The 16,985-nt window shown below is 52.6% G+C and overlaps 1 protein-coding gene across 3 annotated transcripts in view; it reads left to right on the top strand.

Moving 5' to 3' along the window:
• The first annotated feature begins 584 nt into the window (after positions 1-584).
• ABHD11 (abhydrolase domain containing 11) overlaps positions 585-16,985 on the top strand; it is a 130,886-nt gene continuing 114,485 nt past the window's right edge. Inside the window, exons 1-6 of one of the 3 annotated variants that reach the window (XM_053275040.1) lie at positions 585-866; positions 1,430-1,565; positions 3,680-3,853; positions 4,314-4,484; positions 5,198-5,379; positions 6,460-7,367. In XM_053275040.1, coding sequence (XP_053131015.1) covers positions 619-866; positions 1,430-1,565; positions 3,680-3,853; positions 4,314-4,484; positions 5,198-5,379; positions 6,460-6,583 — 1,035 coding nt within the window. In that variant the 5' untranslated portion in view covers positions 585-618 and the 3' untranslated portion in view covers positions 6,584-7,367. Of the gene's footprint in view, positions 867-1,429; positions 1,566-3,675; positions 3,854-4,313; positions 4,485-5,197; positions 5,380-6,459; positions 7,368-16,985 lie in introns of those variants that run through there. The other 2 variants (XM_053275039.1, XM_053275041.1) reach the window with 2 other exon arrangements.

Below are 16,985 nucleotides of genomic sequence, written 5' to 3'. Positions count from 1 at the left end.
GCAGTTTCTTGAGATGCTTTTGATGTGATGTATAGTTTTATTTGTGGTTTTGTTGTATTGAGAGGCTGTTGGCTGTAATAATAAAGTAAAAAGCATTTGGATGGGAGGACTGTCATAGATTCCCCTCAGGGGATGGGGCCACTCTGGGAAGAGACCCTGCCTGCTTGCACGCAGAAGGTGCCAAGTTCCCTCCCTGGAAGCATCTCCAAGATCGGGCTGAGAGAGACTCCTGCCTGCAACCTTGGAGGAACGGCTGCCAGTCTGTGAAGACAGTCCTGAGTTAGATGGACCCCAGGCCTGACTCAGTATATGGCAGCTTCCGATGTCCTCATGTACTGTTCACATTCTCCAAGACACTCCTTTGTATAACGCCCTGTGTTATGTGTCCTATATCGAGAATTATATGTTGAGAAAGAAGGCGGGAAGGATCCGTCTGAAAAAGAATGCTGTGTCATCCGGAAGCTGCCAATGCAATCACTCAGGGTACGCTCTCCGCACTGCTCTCCAGCCTCCCCTGCCGGCGCATGCGTGCATCGCACCCCGCGCTTTTCCGAAAGCGAGGCTGGTGGTGGGCGTGGGCAAGCTTCTTGCTTTTTTCCCCCACAACCACTTCCGCCAATGGCGGAAGCGCGTGTAAGTCCCGCCCCGTCTCCTTCGCGACCGGCCGGCAGAGAGTCAGTGTGGCCGCGCCCGCTTCGTTCGTTCGGCCCGGTCGTCTCCTTGGTGACCCACCAAGCCGGCCTGGGGATGCTCCGCGCGCTGGGCTGCCCGCGTGCCCCGCCGCGCTGGGCTCAGCCGCCGCCCTTGCGACGCTGGCGCGCCGGCCTGGCCCGAGAGAGGAAGGGGCTCGCAAGCCATGCGGTGACGTAAGTACCCGGATGTAGCCCTCATCATAGAGGGGAAGGCTAGAGTGGCACATGGAGTTGGAAATGGCAGATGATGCTCTCTATCAAGCCCCTGCTCTTCTTGGACCACCACAGCTCCCATCATCCCCATTATCCACTGTGGGAGGGGGTGATGGGAGTTGTAGTCTTGAAAGAGCTGGAGAGTCAAAGCTGCTGTGGTGCCACTGTGCTAGAGTTTGAAAGTTTTATTTAACACATTTTGTATACCGTCCCCCATGCCAATTTGTTTTAAAGTTTTATTTTATGGTGATATTGGCCTGTTTGCAGTTCCAGGGCAAAGTGGAACGTATGAAGGCATTTCTCAGCCACAATGAGGACTAGCATCTTGCATTAAAAATAGAGGAAGAAAAATTGGGGGTGGGGGTGCAGCTGAGACTTTCAGTGTTTTACAGAAGAAATTGGCTTGTGATGTATCCTACACTCCCATAGTTTTTCAGCGTGCAAGAGACTGTTGCACAGCTGGTGGGGCTCAGTCCTGTTTGCACAAGAAATGCTTCCTCATTGCCTCCTTTCTCCACCTGCAGGCCAGTGCCTCTGTCCTACGCCGTGCTGGATGGACCCTCGCCACAGCCTCCGCTCGTTTTCCTTCATGGGCTCTTTGGAAGCAAATCCAACTTCCAGTCCCTGGCCAAAAAGCTGGTGGCCCAGACTGGGCGCAAGGTGGGTGAGAAATGGAGGATGGCTTGTGCGGGGGGGTGGGGATACCTCTGGTCGGGGGGTCAGCAGCCATTTGTTTATTTATTTATTTATTTATTTATTACATTTCTATCCTGCTCTTCCTCCAAGGAGCCCAGAGTGGTGTGTCCGTGGCTATGTGTATCCTCACAACAACCCTGTGAGGTAGCTTGGGCCGAGAAATACATGACTGGCCCAGAGTCACCCAATTTGAGCTTCATGGTTGAATAGGGATTTGAACCCGGGTCTCTCCGGTCCTAGCCCCAACCCACTAGCCACGACACCGTGAAGACTTATTTACTCCAGTGATTCTTGAACTGCATGGCCCTGAGAATATTTGAGGGCTTTCCTGGGGAGACGCAAGATCTTACAGGATGTTTATAACCCACTTAGAGCCTAAAGTCAGTTTCGGGTCGCTATGTTTCCCTATCAAACTCTAAATTTGATGCTCACTCAGCAAAGAGAGCTGGTCTTGTACTAGCAAGCATGACTTTTAAGCTAAGCAGGGTCTGCCCTGGTTGCATTTGAAAGGGAGACTAGAAGTGTGAGCACTGTCAGAGATTCCCCTCAAGGGATGGAGCCACTCTGGGAAGAGCATCTACGTTCCAAGTCCCCTCCCTGGCAGCATCTCCAAGAGAGGGCTGGGAGAGACTCAACCTTGGAGGCCTGCAACCTTGGAGAAGCTGCTGCCAGTCTGTGCAGACAATGCTGAGCTAGATGGACCAAGGATCTGACTCAGTATGTGGCAGCTTCCTATGTTCCTAAGAGGCATCTTGCAGGCCTCTTTGTTGATTCACTGTTGAGGCGATGGGGCTATTGTTCATTGGTAGAGCATCTGCCTTGCCAGCATCTCTAGGTAGGGTTGGGAGGGACCCTTCTTGGTCCGAATCCCTGGAAAGTTGCTGCCGGTAAGGGTAGACAAGCCTGAGTTAGATGGACCAATGATCGGTAGAAAACAGCTGCCTAGGTATTCCTCATGAGCTGGTATTTGGGATGAGGCTGTTGCTTAGTAATAGAGCTTCTGCTTTGCACGCAGACCGTCCCGGGTTCTAGGCTAGGTGGGTCCCAGGACTGACTTAGTAGTGGAGTTAGGAACCTAGAAGCTGCCATATATTGAGTCAGATCCTTGGTCCATCTAGCTCAGTATTGCCTACACAGACTGGCAGCAACTTCTCCAAGGTTGCAGGCAGGGATCTCTCTCAGCTCTATTTTGGAGATGCTGCCAGGGAGGGAACTTGGAACCTTCTGCTTGCCAAGCATGCAGATGCTCTTCCCAGAGCGGCCCATTCCTGTAAGGGCAGGCCCGTTCAACTTATCCCCCCCCAGCTGTTTTTAGACTACCACTCCCATAATTCCTTGCCACAGTGGCCAATAGCCAGGGTTTGTTTGTTTGTTTGTTTATTTAACATATTTTTATACCACCCAAAACTCATGTCTCTGGGCGGTTTACAACAAAGCAAACAAACAAACAGGGGAAAGTGAAAACGTTTAGTTAATGTCAATGACAACAGAAAAATCCAAACTTTCGTTATAACGAAATACGTGATACAGGAAAAGTTTACACATTACCGCCCGTTAAATTTTAAAGCAGCATTTTAGAACAATGTTAAAATTATCCGAACCATATTTCATTCAAAGCCTGGGTGAATAGATGTGTCTTTAGATACTTAAAAAAAAAAGTTACTTACAGTAATACGCTTCTAACTGTACCATGCCTTTGAGGGACTTGTACTGAGGGAGTTGTAGGCTAACATCTGTAGGAGGGCTGAAGTTGAGCAGCCCTACCTAAGGGGGATATCTCACAGTGTTGACATACTCTCCCATTCAAATTCAAACCAGGGCAGACCCTGCTTAGCCATGCTTGTGGTGTGTTCTACACTAACGTGGACCTGCTTGCTTCTACAAGACCGCCTCTCCTCCGTTCTTGAGAGGTGGGAGGTGGCCCATCCATGAGATCTCCCCTTCCTAGTCAGTGAATCGTAGGACGCTGCCTTATCCCTAAGTTATTTGTGTGCAAAGGTCCTGGGCTCCTGGGGTCCTGTGTCTCCTGGGGAAACCGGGACCAACCTGCCGCCGCTCCTTTTCTCCCGCCCAGTTAGGTGCTGACGGTGGATGCTCGCAACCACGGCAACAGCCCCTACAGCTCGCTCATGACCTACGAAGCCATGAGCGCCGATGTCCGGCTCCTTCTCTGCCAGCTGCATCTCCAACGGTGTGTTTTGGTCGGGCATAGCATGGGTGGCAAGACAGCGATGGTGCTCGCGCTTCAAGAGGTAGGCGCCCCACAGTGCCACTGCATACTGCTTCGGGGTTCCTGGCACTGGGGGGGGCAGAATGGGGGGGGTAGAGCATCTTATTTGCATGCAGAAGGTCCCCGGTTCCCTCCCTGGCAGCATCTCCAGGATAGGGCTGAGAGAGACTTCTGCCTGCAACCTGGGAGAAGCCGCTGCCAGCCTGTACAATACTGAATACCGCTGCCAGCCAAGGCAATACTGAGCTAGAGGGCCCAGTGGTCTGACTCAGTATTTGGCAGCTTCCTAGGTTCCTATGAATGTAGATTGTACCGGTTCCTATGAATGTAGATTGTACAAGTTCCAGAGCTGCAAAGTTGGGGAAGGGCCCAGTTGGGCTCCGCAAAGGAGCTGAGCCCAGCAACTTGGCTGCGAACAGTTCAAGAAGACCCCAACAGAAGGGTTGCCAAGCCGCCTCTGACTCCTTTGTCTCTCCTACCAGCTGGAATTGGTGGACCGCCTGGTGTGCGTGGACATGAGTCCCAGTGAGACGACCGCCGTCACCAGCTTCCAGTCCTTCCTCACCGCCATGAAGGCCGTGGACATCCCTCGGGGCATTCCCTGTTCCACCACTCGCCGGCTGGCTGAAGAGCAGCTGCGCCCGGCCATCCAGGTAGCACGGCCTCTCCAAGGTCCCAGGCGACCCAGCTCAGTCCTAGTCCAGGGGTGGGCAAAGGTGGCCCTCCAGCTCCCATCAGCCCCAGCCCCAAGCTGGAAGGGGGATGTGAGGGCCAGCTCATCTCAAGGAGCTGGCGTCTTCTCCGTTGCTTTTGAGGGCAAGATTGGGGCCAGGGGGTTGAAATGACAAGGCAGCAGCTTCAGGCTGGGCACTGGGAAGAGTTTTGTGGGCTTATGTCCTAAAAATGCATGCCCGTCTTCCCCAGACCTGCAAGGGTCTCTGTCCTCAAGGAACATACAATCTAAAGCTTGATAGGGCAGGAAGGAGAAAGTGAGGGAAGGGATGATGTGTATGGCATGAAAAAAGAGAAGGGTGTCTCTCTCCTCTCTCAATATGAGATTTCCTAATTAGAATTTCTTTATAGTTATGCCTCATGAACTTGTGGGCTCTTCTTCGCTGGAGGCTTTCTGGCACAGGCTGGACGGCCATCCCTCAGGGTTAGGGTGAAATAGAATCCTGCCCTGAGCAGGCGGTTGGTCTAGAAGACCTCAAAGGTTCCTTCTCACTCCGAATTACTAGGGTTCTGCACTTCCACATCTGTTGCTGCCGGGCAAAAGGTGGCCACAGGAGGGTGCACTCCTGCCACACCACTAAGACACACCAGTCAGTCTTAAACCCTTAGCCTTTTGCATCTTCTCTCTATTCAGGAACCGGCCATCCGGCAATTCCTCCTCACCAATCTGGTTTACACCGAGGACCAATTCATGTGGCGCGTGAACCTGGAGGCCGTCTCCCAGCACCTTAAGGAGCTCATGGGCTTCCCCGATTTCCAGACCTCCTATACAGGGCCTGCTCTTTTCCTGGGGGGCTCTAGATCTGGCTACATCAGGTGAGTGATCGTCAGCCCTGTCCTGATTGACGGACCAATTTTTCCACATTTATATCCCACTCTTCCTCCAAAGAGCCCAGTGTAAATGTTTATCTTTGTCCTCGCAACAACCCTGTGAGGTAGGTTAGGCTGAGAGAAAAGGGTCTGGGGTCACCCAGTGAGTGTCGTGGCTGAAGGCAGATTCGAACTGAGGTCTCCCTTGTCCTAGTCCAGCACTCGTAACTACTACACCACACTGGCTGTTGTGATTAGGGTTGCCGTATTCTGGCTCTCCAAATCCGGGTGCCTAATTTGCATATGATGTAAATTGGCTGGAAAATAATTTCTGAGCAGAAGAGTGACTGCATCTTTTGTTCCATGATTCCGCTTCTACAAGGGCTAGAGCTCAGCTTAAAAAAAAAAAAAAAATTAATGAAATCTGGGAGAATCTGGGTGGGCCAAGCAAGCTGGGCGAGAGGCTTAAAATCTGGATGAAACCCCATTGGCCGGCCTCTCTTTCTGGAGGGGTAACGGAAGAAGAGGCACGAGATTCTTGGATTCAGGGTTAACTCAATCTGCATGTCATCTCATTCAACGGAATTGGCAAGAAACGTTTCGGCAAGAGCGAATCAAACCGATCATGAACGGGACGAGAAATGCAGATCCAGTCAAACTTCATTAAATGTGGTGACAGATCACAAGCTCCGGAGATTCTCTCACACACATGTGACTCGAAGACTGTAGCCGCCTAACGTTGCCTTGGATGGTACCTAGTCCTTGGCTTGCCAGTATGCGGGGACGGACACCCCAGTCCTGAAGCAGTTCGGAAGGTCGGTCTCCTCCTGGGTTCTAGTGGTTAGGTATCTTATAATCCCAGACTTGTGGGTGGGTCCTCTGGTCTCAGACCGTTCTCTCCCACATGAGCAAAAGGTATCGTCCAGACTACCAGGTGGGAAGTCCTTTGGGGGTCTGGCCATTGGCTGCTAGTCTTTATCTGGCCTGGTTCACCCTCTGGATCTTGCTTCTTGGGATGCTGTTTGGCCTACGGCTGCAATAAAAGAACTACTTCTTGAAATGCCATCTCCCTCTTTCCCCTCTCAGTAGGCCTATAGCCAACTCTCCACCTCTCCATGGAACAGTTTCACTGCGTCTGTGTGATCTGCCTGCAGAATCTGTAGGAGGACACGTCGGGGAAATAAGTCAGTTAATACTCGGCACAGCTTGATTGATTAAGCACCGTCAAGTCGGTGTCGACTCTTAGCGACCACCTAGATCGATCCTCTCCAGGATGATCTGTCTTCCACTTGGCCTTGAAGGTCTCTCAGTGGTGCAGTCATGGCTGTCATGAGCGAGTCCATCCACCTGGCTGCTGGTCGTCCTCTTCTCTTGCCTTCCACTTTCCCCAGCATGATGGACTTCTCAAGGGAGCTGGGTCTTCACATAATGTGTCCGAAATAGGATAGTTTGAGCTTGGTCATTTGTGTCTTGAGTGAAAATTCTGGACTGATTTGTTCAATGCTCCATTGGTTTGTTTTCCTGGCTGTCCATGGTATCCTCAAAAGTCTTCTCCAGCACCCAAGTTCAAAAGCGTCAATACTCTTTCTATCTTGCTTCTTCAAAGTCCAGCTCTCATATCCATAGAGTGCCACGGGGAAAACCACGGTCCGAACGATTCTAATCTTTGTAGGCGTTGACACATCACGGCATCTGAATATCCGTAGATATTTAGCACAGCTTAGCAGCAGCATATATCTTTCAGCAGTTAGCATCACTCCAGCCATGTCAGATTCCACCAAAGCAGCCATCTGTGGCTCAAAACCTCTTAAATTTTTATTTGGTTTTTAGTGGTTCTGAATTGTTTCAAAATTGTTTTTCTATTGAGATGTGTTTTAAATGGTGTTTGTTTTAGGTTTTTTTAAACTTGTGCACCACCCAAAGCCTTTGGATGGGGTGCGCTAGAAATGTAATAAAGTGAATGAATGAAGGAATAAAAAGAGGTTTCAGTACCACACTGAGTTCCCATGAGCAAAAAAGGCTGGCCTTGATCTGGCTGAGGGTAAGAATGAGCCCCTAGTCCTTGTGATACCTCTTCAGACATTGGCGTGTTTTTTATGGAAAACTTAGTGGCTCATGGACATCATGGAAAGCAGCTTTTTACATTCCTGAGTCAGACGTTTGGTCTGTCGAGCTCAGAATAGTTGACACTGACTGGCAGCAGCTCTCCATTTTTCAGGGAAGGGTCATTCCCAGCCCTACCTGGAGATGCTGCCAGGGAGTGAACCGGGGACCTTCCACTGAGTGACAGCCCCATTCCCAAAGGGAAATTTCTTAGAGCAGGCAGTGCTCACATATAGTTGCCCATCCAAATATTAGCCAACAGAGGCGTATCTAGGGAAAATAGCACCTAGGGCAAGCACTGAAATTGCGCTCCCCCGCATTGACACCCATCTTTCAGATAACTTTACCATAGTTCAGGGGTTCCCTACCTGTGGTACCCCCGACATTGCTGAACTACAACTCCCATCATCCCAGCCACAAAAAGTATAGCTAGGGATGATGGGAGTTGTAGTGCAGCAACATCTGGAGTGCCACAGATTTGGAACCCCTGCTCTAGTTGAAGGGCTTCCCAAATCATGGGCAAAGAAATAGATATGCTTCTAAGCATACAATGGGTAAAAGAGACAAAGCTGTTCTACCTAAAAGCTATGTAAATCTAACAACACAGAAAAGATTCATAAGAGCTCGAGTATCATGAGATTATTGTTTGGGACAACAGCAGACAGAGCAGGAAAGAGTTGTGAGTTCATCTTTCTCTGCTGTGTGTTGGCAGCACAGAAATAGGAAACCTTGCCTTATCATTTCGGTGTGGTAGCTCAGGGTGGGGAGCCTACCTGCTGCCACTCCCTTCCTTGCCCAGCTGCCCCAATAGCTGCTTAGGATTGGGGCCTCCAGCTCTTGCCTACTTCCCTTAAGCTCCCAAGAAAATCACTGCGAAGTCAAAACTTTGGGGTGAGGAACCGATGCTTTGCTCGGGGGTGCGGGGAGAACAAAGAAAAAAAGGGCTAAGGAAGCAGTGCCCCTCTTACTAAGGAAGGAGCTGAGGAAAGCAACGTGGAGGGGAAAACACACACACACACACACACACACACACACACACACACACAGGGCTAAGGAAGGTGCTGGGGAGAGCAACGTGGAGGGGAAAACACACGCACAGGGCTGAGGAGGGCGCTGGGGAAAGAAATGCGTAGGGGAAAACACACACATAGGGCTGAGGAAGGGGCTCGGGAAAGCAATGTGAAGGGGATAACACAAACACACAGGGCTGAGGAAGGCGCTGGGGAAAGCAACGTGGAGGAGAAAACAAACACAGAGCTGAGGAAGGGGCTTGGGAAACCAACGTGGAGGGGAAAACACAAACACACAAATACACAGGGCTAAGAAAGGTGCTGTGGAAAAAAACGAAGAGTGGAAAACACACACAAACACACAGGGCAAAGGAAGTATCTGGGGAAAGCAACGTGGAGGGGAAAACACACACAGAAAAACACTGAACTGAGGAAGGGGCTGGGGAAAGCAACATGGAGGGGAAAACATACACACAGGGCTGAGGAAGGGGCTGGGGAAAGCAACGTGGAGGAGAAAACACACACACGGCTGAGGAAGGGGCTGGGGAGAGCAATGTGGAGGGGAAAACATACACACACACACAGGGCTAAGGAAGGCGGTGGGGTGAGCAACGTGGAGGGGAAAACATACACACAGACACACAAAGGGCTGAGGAAGGCGCTGGGGAAAGCAACGTGGAGGGGAAAACACACACACAGGGTTAAGAAAGGCACTGGGGACAGCAACGTGGAGGGGAAAACACATACAGACAGACACAGGGCTGAGGAAGGCTCTGGGGAAAGGAATGTGGAAGGGAAAACACACACACAGGGCTGAGTAAGGGGCTGGGGAAAACAAAATGGAGGGGAAAACACACACACAAACAGGGCTGAGGAAGGCGCTGGGGAGAGCAACGTGGAGGGGAAAACACACAAACACAGGGCTGAGGAAGGGGCTGGGGAAAACAACGTGGAGGGGAAAACACACACACACACAGGGCTGAGGAAGGGGCCGGGGAGAGCAACGTGGAGGGGAAAACACACATACAGGGCTAAGGAAGGCACTGGGGAGAGCAACGTGGAGGGGAAAATACATACAAAGGGCTGAGGAAGGGGCCGGGGAGAGCAATGTGGAGGGGAAAACACATATACACAGGGCTAAGGAAGGCTCTCGGGAGAGCAACGTGAAGGGGAAAACACACACACACAGGGCTAAGGAAGGCGCTGGGGAGAGCAACGTGGAGGGGAAAACACACACACAAAGGTCTGAGGAAGGCGCTGGGGAAAGCAACGTGGAGGGGAAAACACACAGACACACAGGGTAAGGAAGGTGTTGGGGAGAGCAAAATGGAGAACAAAAAAAACACACGGGGGGTTTAGGAAGGGGCTGGGGAAAGCAACGTGGGAGGGAAAAACACACACACACAGGGCTGAGGAATGCGCTGGGGAGAGCAATGTAGAGGGGAAAATACACACACTCACACAGAGCTGAGGAAGGCGCTGGGCAAACAAAGTGGAGGGGAAAACACACACACACACACACACACACACAGGGCTAAGGAAGGTGCTGGGGAAAGCAACGTGGAGGTGAAAACTCACACACAGAGGGCTAAGGAAGGCGCTTGGGACAGCAACGTGGAGGGGAAAACACACACACAGACACACACTTGGCTGAGGAAGGCACTGGGGAAAGCAACATGGAGGGGAAAACACACATACAGACACACACAGGGCTGAGGAAGGCTCTGGGGAAAGCAACCGCTAGGGGAAAACACACACACACAGGGCTGAGGATGGGGCTGGGGAAAACAAAGTGAACGGGAAAACACACACACAGGGCTGAAGAAGGGGCTGGGGAGAGCAATGTGGAGGGGAAAACAGACACATAGGGCTAAGGAAGACGCTAGGGAGAGCAACGTGGAGGAGAAAACACACACACAGGGCTAAGGAAGGCGCTGGGGAGAGCAACGTGGAGGGGAAAACATACACACAGACATACAAAGGGCTGAGGAAGGGGCTGGGGAAAGCAAGGTGGAGGGGAACACACACACAGACAAACACAGGGATGAGGAAGGCGCTGGGGAAAGCAACATGGAGGGGAAAACACACACACACAGGGCTAAGAAAGGCGCTGGGGACAGCAACGTGGAGGGGAAAACAAACACACAGAGACACACTTGGTTGAGGAAGGCACTGGGGGAAGCAACGTGGAGGGGAAAACACACACACACAGGGCTGAGGAAGGGGCTGGGGATAACAAAGTGGAGGGGAAAACACAGACACACAGGGCTAACGAAGGCGATGCGGAGAGCAATGTGGAGGGGAAAACACAGACACAGGGCTAAGGAAGACGCTGGGGAGAGCAACGTGGAGGTAAAAAAACACACACACACAGGACTGAGGAAGGGGCTGGGGAAAACAACGTGTTGGGGAATACGCACACACACACAGGGCTGAGCAAGGGGCCGGGGAGAGCAACGTGGAGGGGAAAACACACACACAGGGCTAAGGAAGGCGCTGGGGAGAGCAACGCGGAGGGGAAAATACACACACACAATGCTAATGAAGGCGCTGGGGAGAGCAACGTCGAGGGGAAAATACACACAAAGGGCTGAGGAAGGGGCCAGGGAGAGCAACGTGGAGGGGGAAACACATACACACACAGGGCTAATGAAGGCGCTGGGGAGAGCAATGTGGAGGGGAAAATACACACAAACACAAAAGACTGAGGAAGGCGCTGGGGAAAGCAACGTGGAGGGGAATACATACAGACACATAGGGTAAAGAAGGCGTTGGGGAGAACAACGAGGAGAAGAAAAAAAAAACACACACAAGGCTGAGGAAGGGGCTGGTGAAAGCAACATGGAGGGGGGAAAAACACACACAGGTTTAAGGAAGGCTCTGGGCAGAGCAATGTGGAGGGGAAAATTCACACACACACAGGGCTGAGGAATGGGCTGGGGAGAGCAATGTGGAGGGGAAAATACACACACACACGCAGAGCTGAGGAAGGCGCTGGGGAAAGCAATGTTTAGGGGATAACACACACACACAGGGCTGAGGAAGGGGCTGGGTAAAGCAACGTGGAGGGGAAATCACACACACACAGGGCTGAGGAAGGCACTGGGGAAAGCAACATGGAGGGGAAAACACACAATCACACACAGGGCAGAGGACGGTGTTGGGGAGAGCAACAAGGAGGGGAAAACACACACACAGGGCTAAGGAAGGCGCTGGGGAAAGCAATGTGGATGGGAAAACACACACAAACAGGGCTGAGGAGGCGCTGGGGAAAGCAACGTGTCGGGTAAAACACACAAAACGTGGAGGGGAAAACACACACACACAGATGGCTTAGGAAGGTGCTGGGGAAAGCAACGTGGAGGGGAAAACACACAAACTTACAAAGCTGAGGAAGGCGCTGGGGAAAGCAATGTGGAGGGGAAAACACACCAACACATGGCTAAGGAAGGTGCTGGGGAAAGCAACGTGTAAGAGAAAACACACAAACACAGGGCTGAGGAAGGCGCTGGGGGAAGCAACGTGGAGGGGAAAACACTCACACACAGGGCTGAGGAGGGCGCTGTGGAAAACAATGTTTAGGGTAAAACACACACACAGGGCTGAGGAAGGGGCTTGGGAAACCAACGTGGAGGGGAAAACACACACACACAGCGGAGAAAGGCTCTGGGGAAAGCAACGTGGAGGGGAAAACACACACACAGAGGGGTGAGGAAGGGGCTGGGGAAAACAAAGTGGAGGGGAAAACACACACACACAGGGCTAAGGAAGGCGCTGGGGAGAGCAACGTGGAGGGGAAAACACACACACGGCTAAGGAAGGCGCTGTGGACAGAAATGTGGAGGGGAAAACATACACACAGACACACAAATGGCTGAGGAAGGGGCTGGGGAAAGCAACGTGGAGGGGAAAACACACACACAGACAAACACAGGGCTGAGGAAGGGGCTGGGGAAAACAATGTGGAGGGGAAAACGCACACACACCCAGGGCTGAGAAAGGGGCCGGGGAGAGCAACGTGGAGGGGAAAACACACACAAAGGGCTAAGGAAGGCGCTGGGGAGAGTAACGTGGAGGGGAAAACACACACACACACACACACACAAGGCTAAGGAAGGCGCTGGGGAGAGCAACGTGGAAGCGAAAATAAACACATAGGGCTGAGGAAGGGGCCGTGGAGGAAGGGGCGCTGGGCAAACACACACACACACACACACTGGCCTGAGGACGGGGCTGGGGAAAGCAACATGGAGGGTAAAACACACAGACACGGCTGAGGAAGGGGCTGGGGACAGCAACGTAGAGGCGAAAACAAACACACACACACAGGGCTGAGGAAGGCTCTGGCAAAAGTAACATGCAGGGTAAAACACACACACACAGGGCTGAGGAAGGCACTGCGGAAAGCAACGTGGAGGGGAAAACACACACACGGCTAAGGAAGGCGCTGGGGAAAACAACGTGGAGGGGGAAAAGCACACGCACACAGGGATGAGGAAGGCACTGTGGAAAGCAATGCTGAGGGGAAAACAGACACACAGCAGAGGAAGGAGTTGGGGAAAGCAACTTGGAGGGGGAAAGGACACACACACACACAGGGCTGAGGAAGGCGCTGGGGAAAGCAACGTGGAGTGGAATACACACACACACACACCTGGCTAAGGAAGGTGCTGGGGAATGCAACTTGGAGGGGGAAAGCACACACACACACACAGGGCTGAGGAAGGGGCTTGGGAAAGCAACATGGAGGGGAAAACACACACACGGCTGAGGAAGGCGCTGGGGAAAGCAATGTGGAGGGGAAAACACACACACACACACTGGGCTTAGGAAGGCGCTGGGGAAAGCAATGTGGAGGGGAAAACAAACAGGGCTGAGGAAGGGGCTTGGGAAAGCAACATGGAGGGGAAAACATACACACACGGCTGAGGAAGGCGCTGGGGAAAGCAACGTGGAGGTGAAAACTCACACACAGAGGGCTAAGGAAGGCGCTTGGGACAGCAACGTGGAGGGGAAAACACACACACAGACACACACTTGGCTGAGCAAGGCACTGGGGAAAGCAACATGGAGGGGAAAACACACATACAGACACACACAGGGCTGAGGAGGGCTCTGGGGAAAGCAACTGGGAGGGGAAAAGACACACACACAGGGCTGAGGATGGGGCTGGGGAAAACAAAGTGAACGGGAAAACACACACACACACAGGGCTGAGGAAGGGGCTGGGGAGAGCAATGTGGAGGGGAAAACAGACACACACAGGGCTGAGGAAGGCGCTGGGGAAAACTACGTGGTGGGGAAAACACACACACACAGAGGGCTAAGGAAGGTGCTGTGGAAAGCAATGTGGAGGGTAAAACACGGAAACACACATGGCTGAGGAAGGCTGTGGGAAAGCAATGTTTAGGGGAAAACACACACACAGGTCTGAGGAAGGAAATGGGGAAAGCAATGTGGAGGGGAAAACAAACACACACACACACAGGGCTGAGAAAGGCGCTGGGGAAAACAACGTGGAGGGGAAAACACACACACACACAGGGCTGAGGAAGGGGCTGGGGAAAGCAATGTGGAGGGGAAAACACACACACACGGCTGAGGAAGTGGCAGGGGAAAGCAACGTGGAGGGAAAACACACACACACAGGGCTGAGGAAGGCGCTGGGGAAAGCAACGTGTAGGGGAAAACGCACACACACACACACTGCGCTTAGGAAGGTGCTGGGGAAAACTACGTGGTGGGAAAAACACACACACACACACACAGAGGGCTAAGGAAGGTGCTGTGGAAAGCAATGTGGAGGGTAAAACACGCAAACACACATGGCTGAGGAAGGCGCTGGGGAAAGCAATGTTTAGGGGATAACACACACACACAGGGATGAGGAAGGGGCTGGGTAAAGCAACGTGGAGGGGAAATCACACACACACAGGGCTGAGGAAGGCACTGGGGAAAGCAACATGGAGGGGAAAACACACACTCACACACAGGGCAGAGGACGGTGTTGGGGAGAGCAACATGAAGGGGAAAACACACACACACAGGGCTAAGGAAGGCGCTGGGGAAAGCAATGTGGATGGGAAAACACACACAAACAGGGCTGAGGAGGCGCTGGGGAAAGCAACGTGTCGGGTAAAACACACAAAACGTGGAGGGGAAAACACACACACAGATGGCTTAGGAAGGTGCTGGGGAAAGCAACGTGGAGGAGAAAACACACACACACACAAAGCTGAGGAAGGCGCTGGGGAAAGCAATGTGGAGGGGAAAACACACCAACACATGGCTAAGGAAGGTGCTGGGGAAAGCAACGTGTAAGAGAAAACACACAAACACAGGGCTGAGGAAGGCTCTGGGGGAAGCAACGTGGAGGGGAAAACACTCACACACAGGGCTGTGGAAAGCAATGTTTAGGGTAAAACACACACACAGGGCTGAGGAAGGGGCTTGGGAAACCAACGTGGAGGGGAAAACACACACACACACAGCGGAGAAAGGCTCTGGGGAAAGCAACGTGGAGGGGAAAACACACACACACAGAGGGGTGAGGAAGGGGCTGGGGAAAACAAAGTGGAGGGGAAAAAACACACACACACAAACACACACACACAGTGCTGAGGAATAGACTGGGGAGAGCAATGTGGAGGGGAAAACACAGACACACAGGGCTAAGGAAGGCGCTAGGGAGAGCAACGTGGAGGGGAAAACACACACACAGGGCTAAGGAAGGCGCTGTGGACAGAAACGTGGAGGGGAAAACATACACACAGACACACAAAGGGCTGAGGAAGGGGCTGGGGAAAGAAACGTGGAGGGGAAAACACACACACAGGGCTGAGGAGGGCGCTGGGGAAAGCAATGCGTAGGGGAAAACACACACACAGGGCTGAGGAAGGGGCTTGGGAAAGCAATGTGAAGGGTATAACACAAACACACAGGGCTGAGGAAGGCGCTGGGGAAAGCAACGTGGAGGAGAAAACAAACACAGAGCTGAGGAAGGGGCTTGGGAAACCAACGTGGAGGGGAAAACACAAACACACAAATACACAGGGCTAAGAAAGGTGCTGTGGAAAAAAACGAAGAGTGGAAAACACACACACAAACGCACAGGGCAAAGGAAGTATCTGGGGAAAGCAACGTGGAGGGGAAAACACACACACAGAAAAACACTGAACTGAGTAAGGGGCTGGGGAAAGCAACATGGAGGGGAAAACATACACACAGGGCTGAGGAAGGGGATGGGGAAAGCAACATGGAGGAGAAAACACACACATACGGCTGAGGAAGAGGCTGGGGAGAGCAATGTGGAGGGGAAAACATACACACACACACAGGGCTAAGGAAGGCGGTGGGGTGAGCAACGTGGAGGGGAAAACATACACACAGACACACAAAGGGCTGAGGAAGGCGCTGGGGAAAGCAACGTAGAGGGGAAAACACACACACAGGGTTAAGAAAGGCGCTGGGGACAGCAACGTGGAGGGGAAAACACATACAGACAGACACAGGGCTGAGGAAGGCTCTGGGGAACGCAATGTGGAAGGGAAAACACACACACAGGGCTGAGTAAGGGGCTGGGGAAAACAAAATGGAGGGGAAAACACACACACACACAGGGCTGAGGAAGGCGCTGGGGAGAGCAACGTGGAGGGGAAAACACACAAATACAGGGCTGAGGAAGGGGCTGGGGGAAACAACGTGGAGGGGAAAACGCACACACACACAGGGCTGAGGAAGGGGCCGGGGAGAGCAACGTGGAGGGGAAAACACACACACAGGGCTAAGGAAGGCGCTGGGGAGAGCAACGTGGAGGGGAAAACACACACACACAGGGCTAAGGAAGGCACTGGGGAGAGCAACGTGGAGGGGAAAATACATACAAAGGGCTGAGGAAGGGGCCGGGGAGAGCAATGTGGAGGGGAAAACACATATACACAGGGCTAAGGAAGGCTCTCGGGAGAGCAACGTGAAGGGGAAAACACACACACACAGGGCTAAGGAAGGTGCTGGGGAGAGCAACGTGGAGGGGAAAACACACACACAAAGGGCTGAGGAAGGCGCTGGGGAAAGCAACGTGGAGGGTAAAACACACAGACACACAGGGTAAGGAAGGTGTTGGGGAGAGCAAAATGGAGAACAAAAAAAAAACGGGGGGTTTAGGAAGGGGCTGGGGAAAGCAACGTGGGAGGGAAAAACACACACACACAGGGCTGAGGAATGCGCTGGGGAGAGCAATGTAGAGGGGAAAATACACACACTCACACAGAGCTGTGGAAGGCGCTGGGCAAACAAAGTGGAGGGGAAAACACACACACACACACACACACACAGGGCTAAGGAAGGTGCTGGGGAAAGCAACGTGGAGGTGAAAACTCACACACAGAGGGCTAAGGAAGGTGCTTGGGACAGCAACGTGGAGGGGAAAACACACACACAGACACACACTTGGCTGAGGAAGGCACTGGGGAAAGCAACATGGAGGGGAAAACACACATA

The sequence above is a fragment of the Hemicordylus capensis genome, chromosome 12 (assembly GCF_027244095.1).
Source record: "Hemicordylus capensis ecotype Gifberg chromosome 12, rHemCap1.1.pri, whole genome shotgun sequence".
NCBI classification, from domain to species: domain Eukaryota; kingdom Metazoa; phylum Chordata; class Lepidosauria; order Squamata; family Cordylidae; genus Hemicordylus; species Hemicordylus capensis.
Note: the sequence above shows the minus strand (reverse complement) of the source record. Positions and strands in the feature narration are given on the sequence as shown.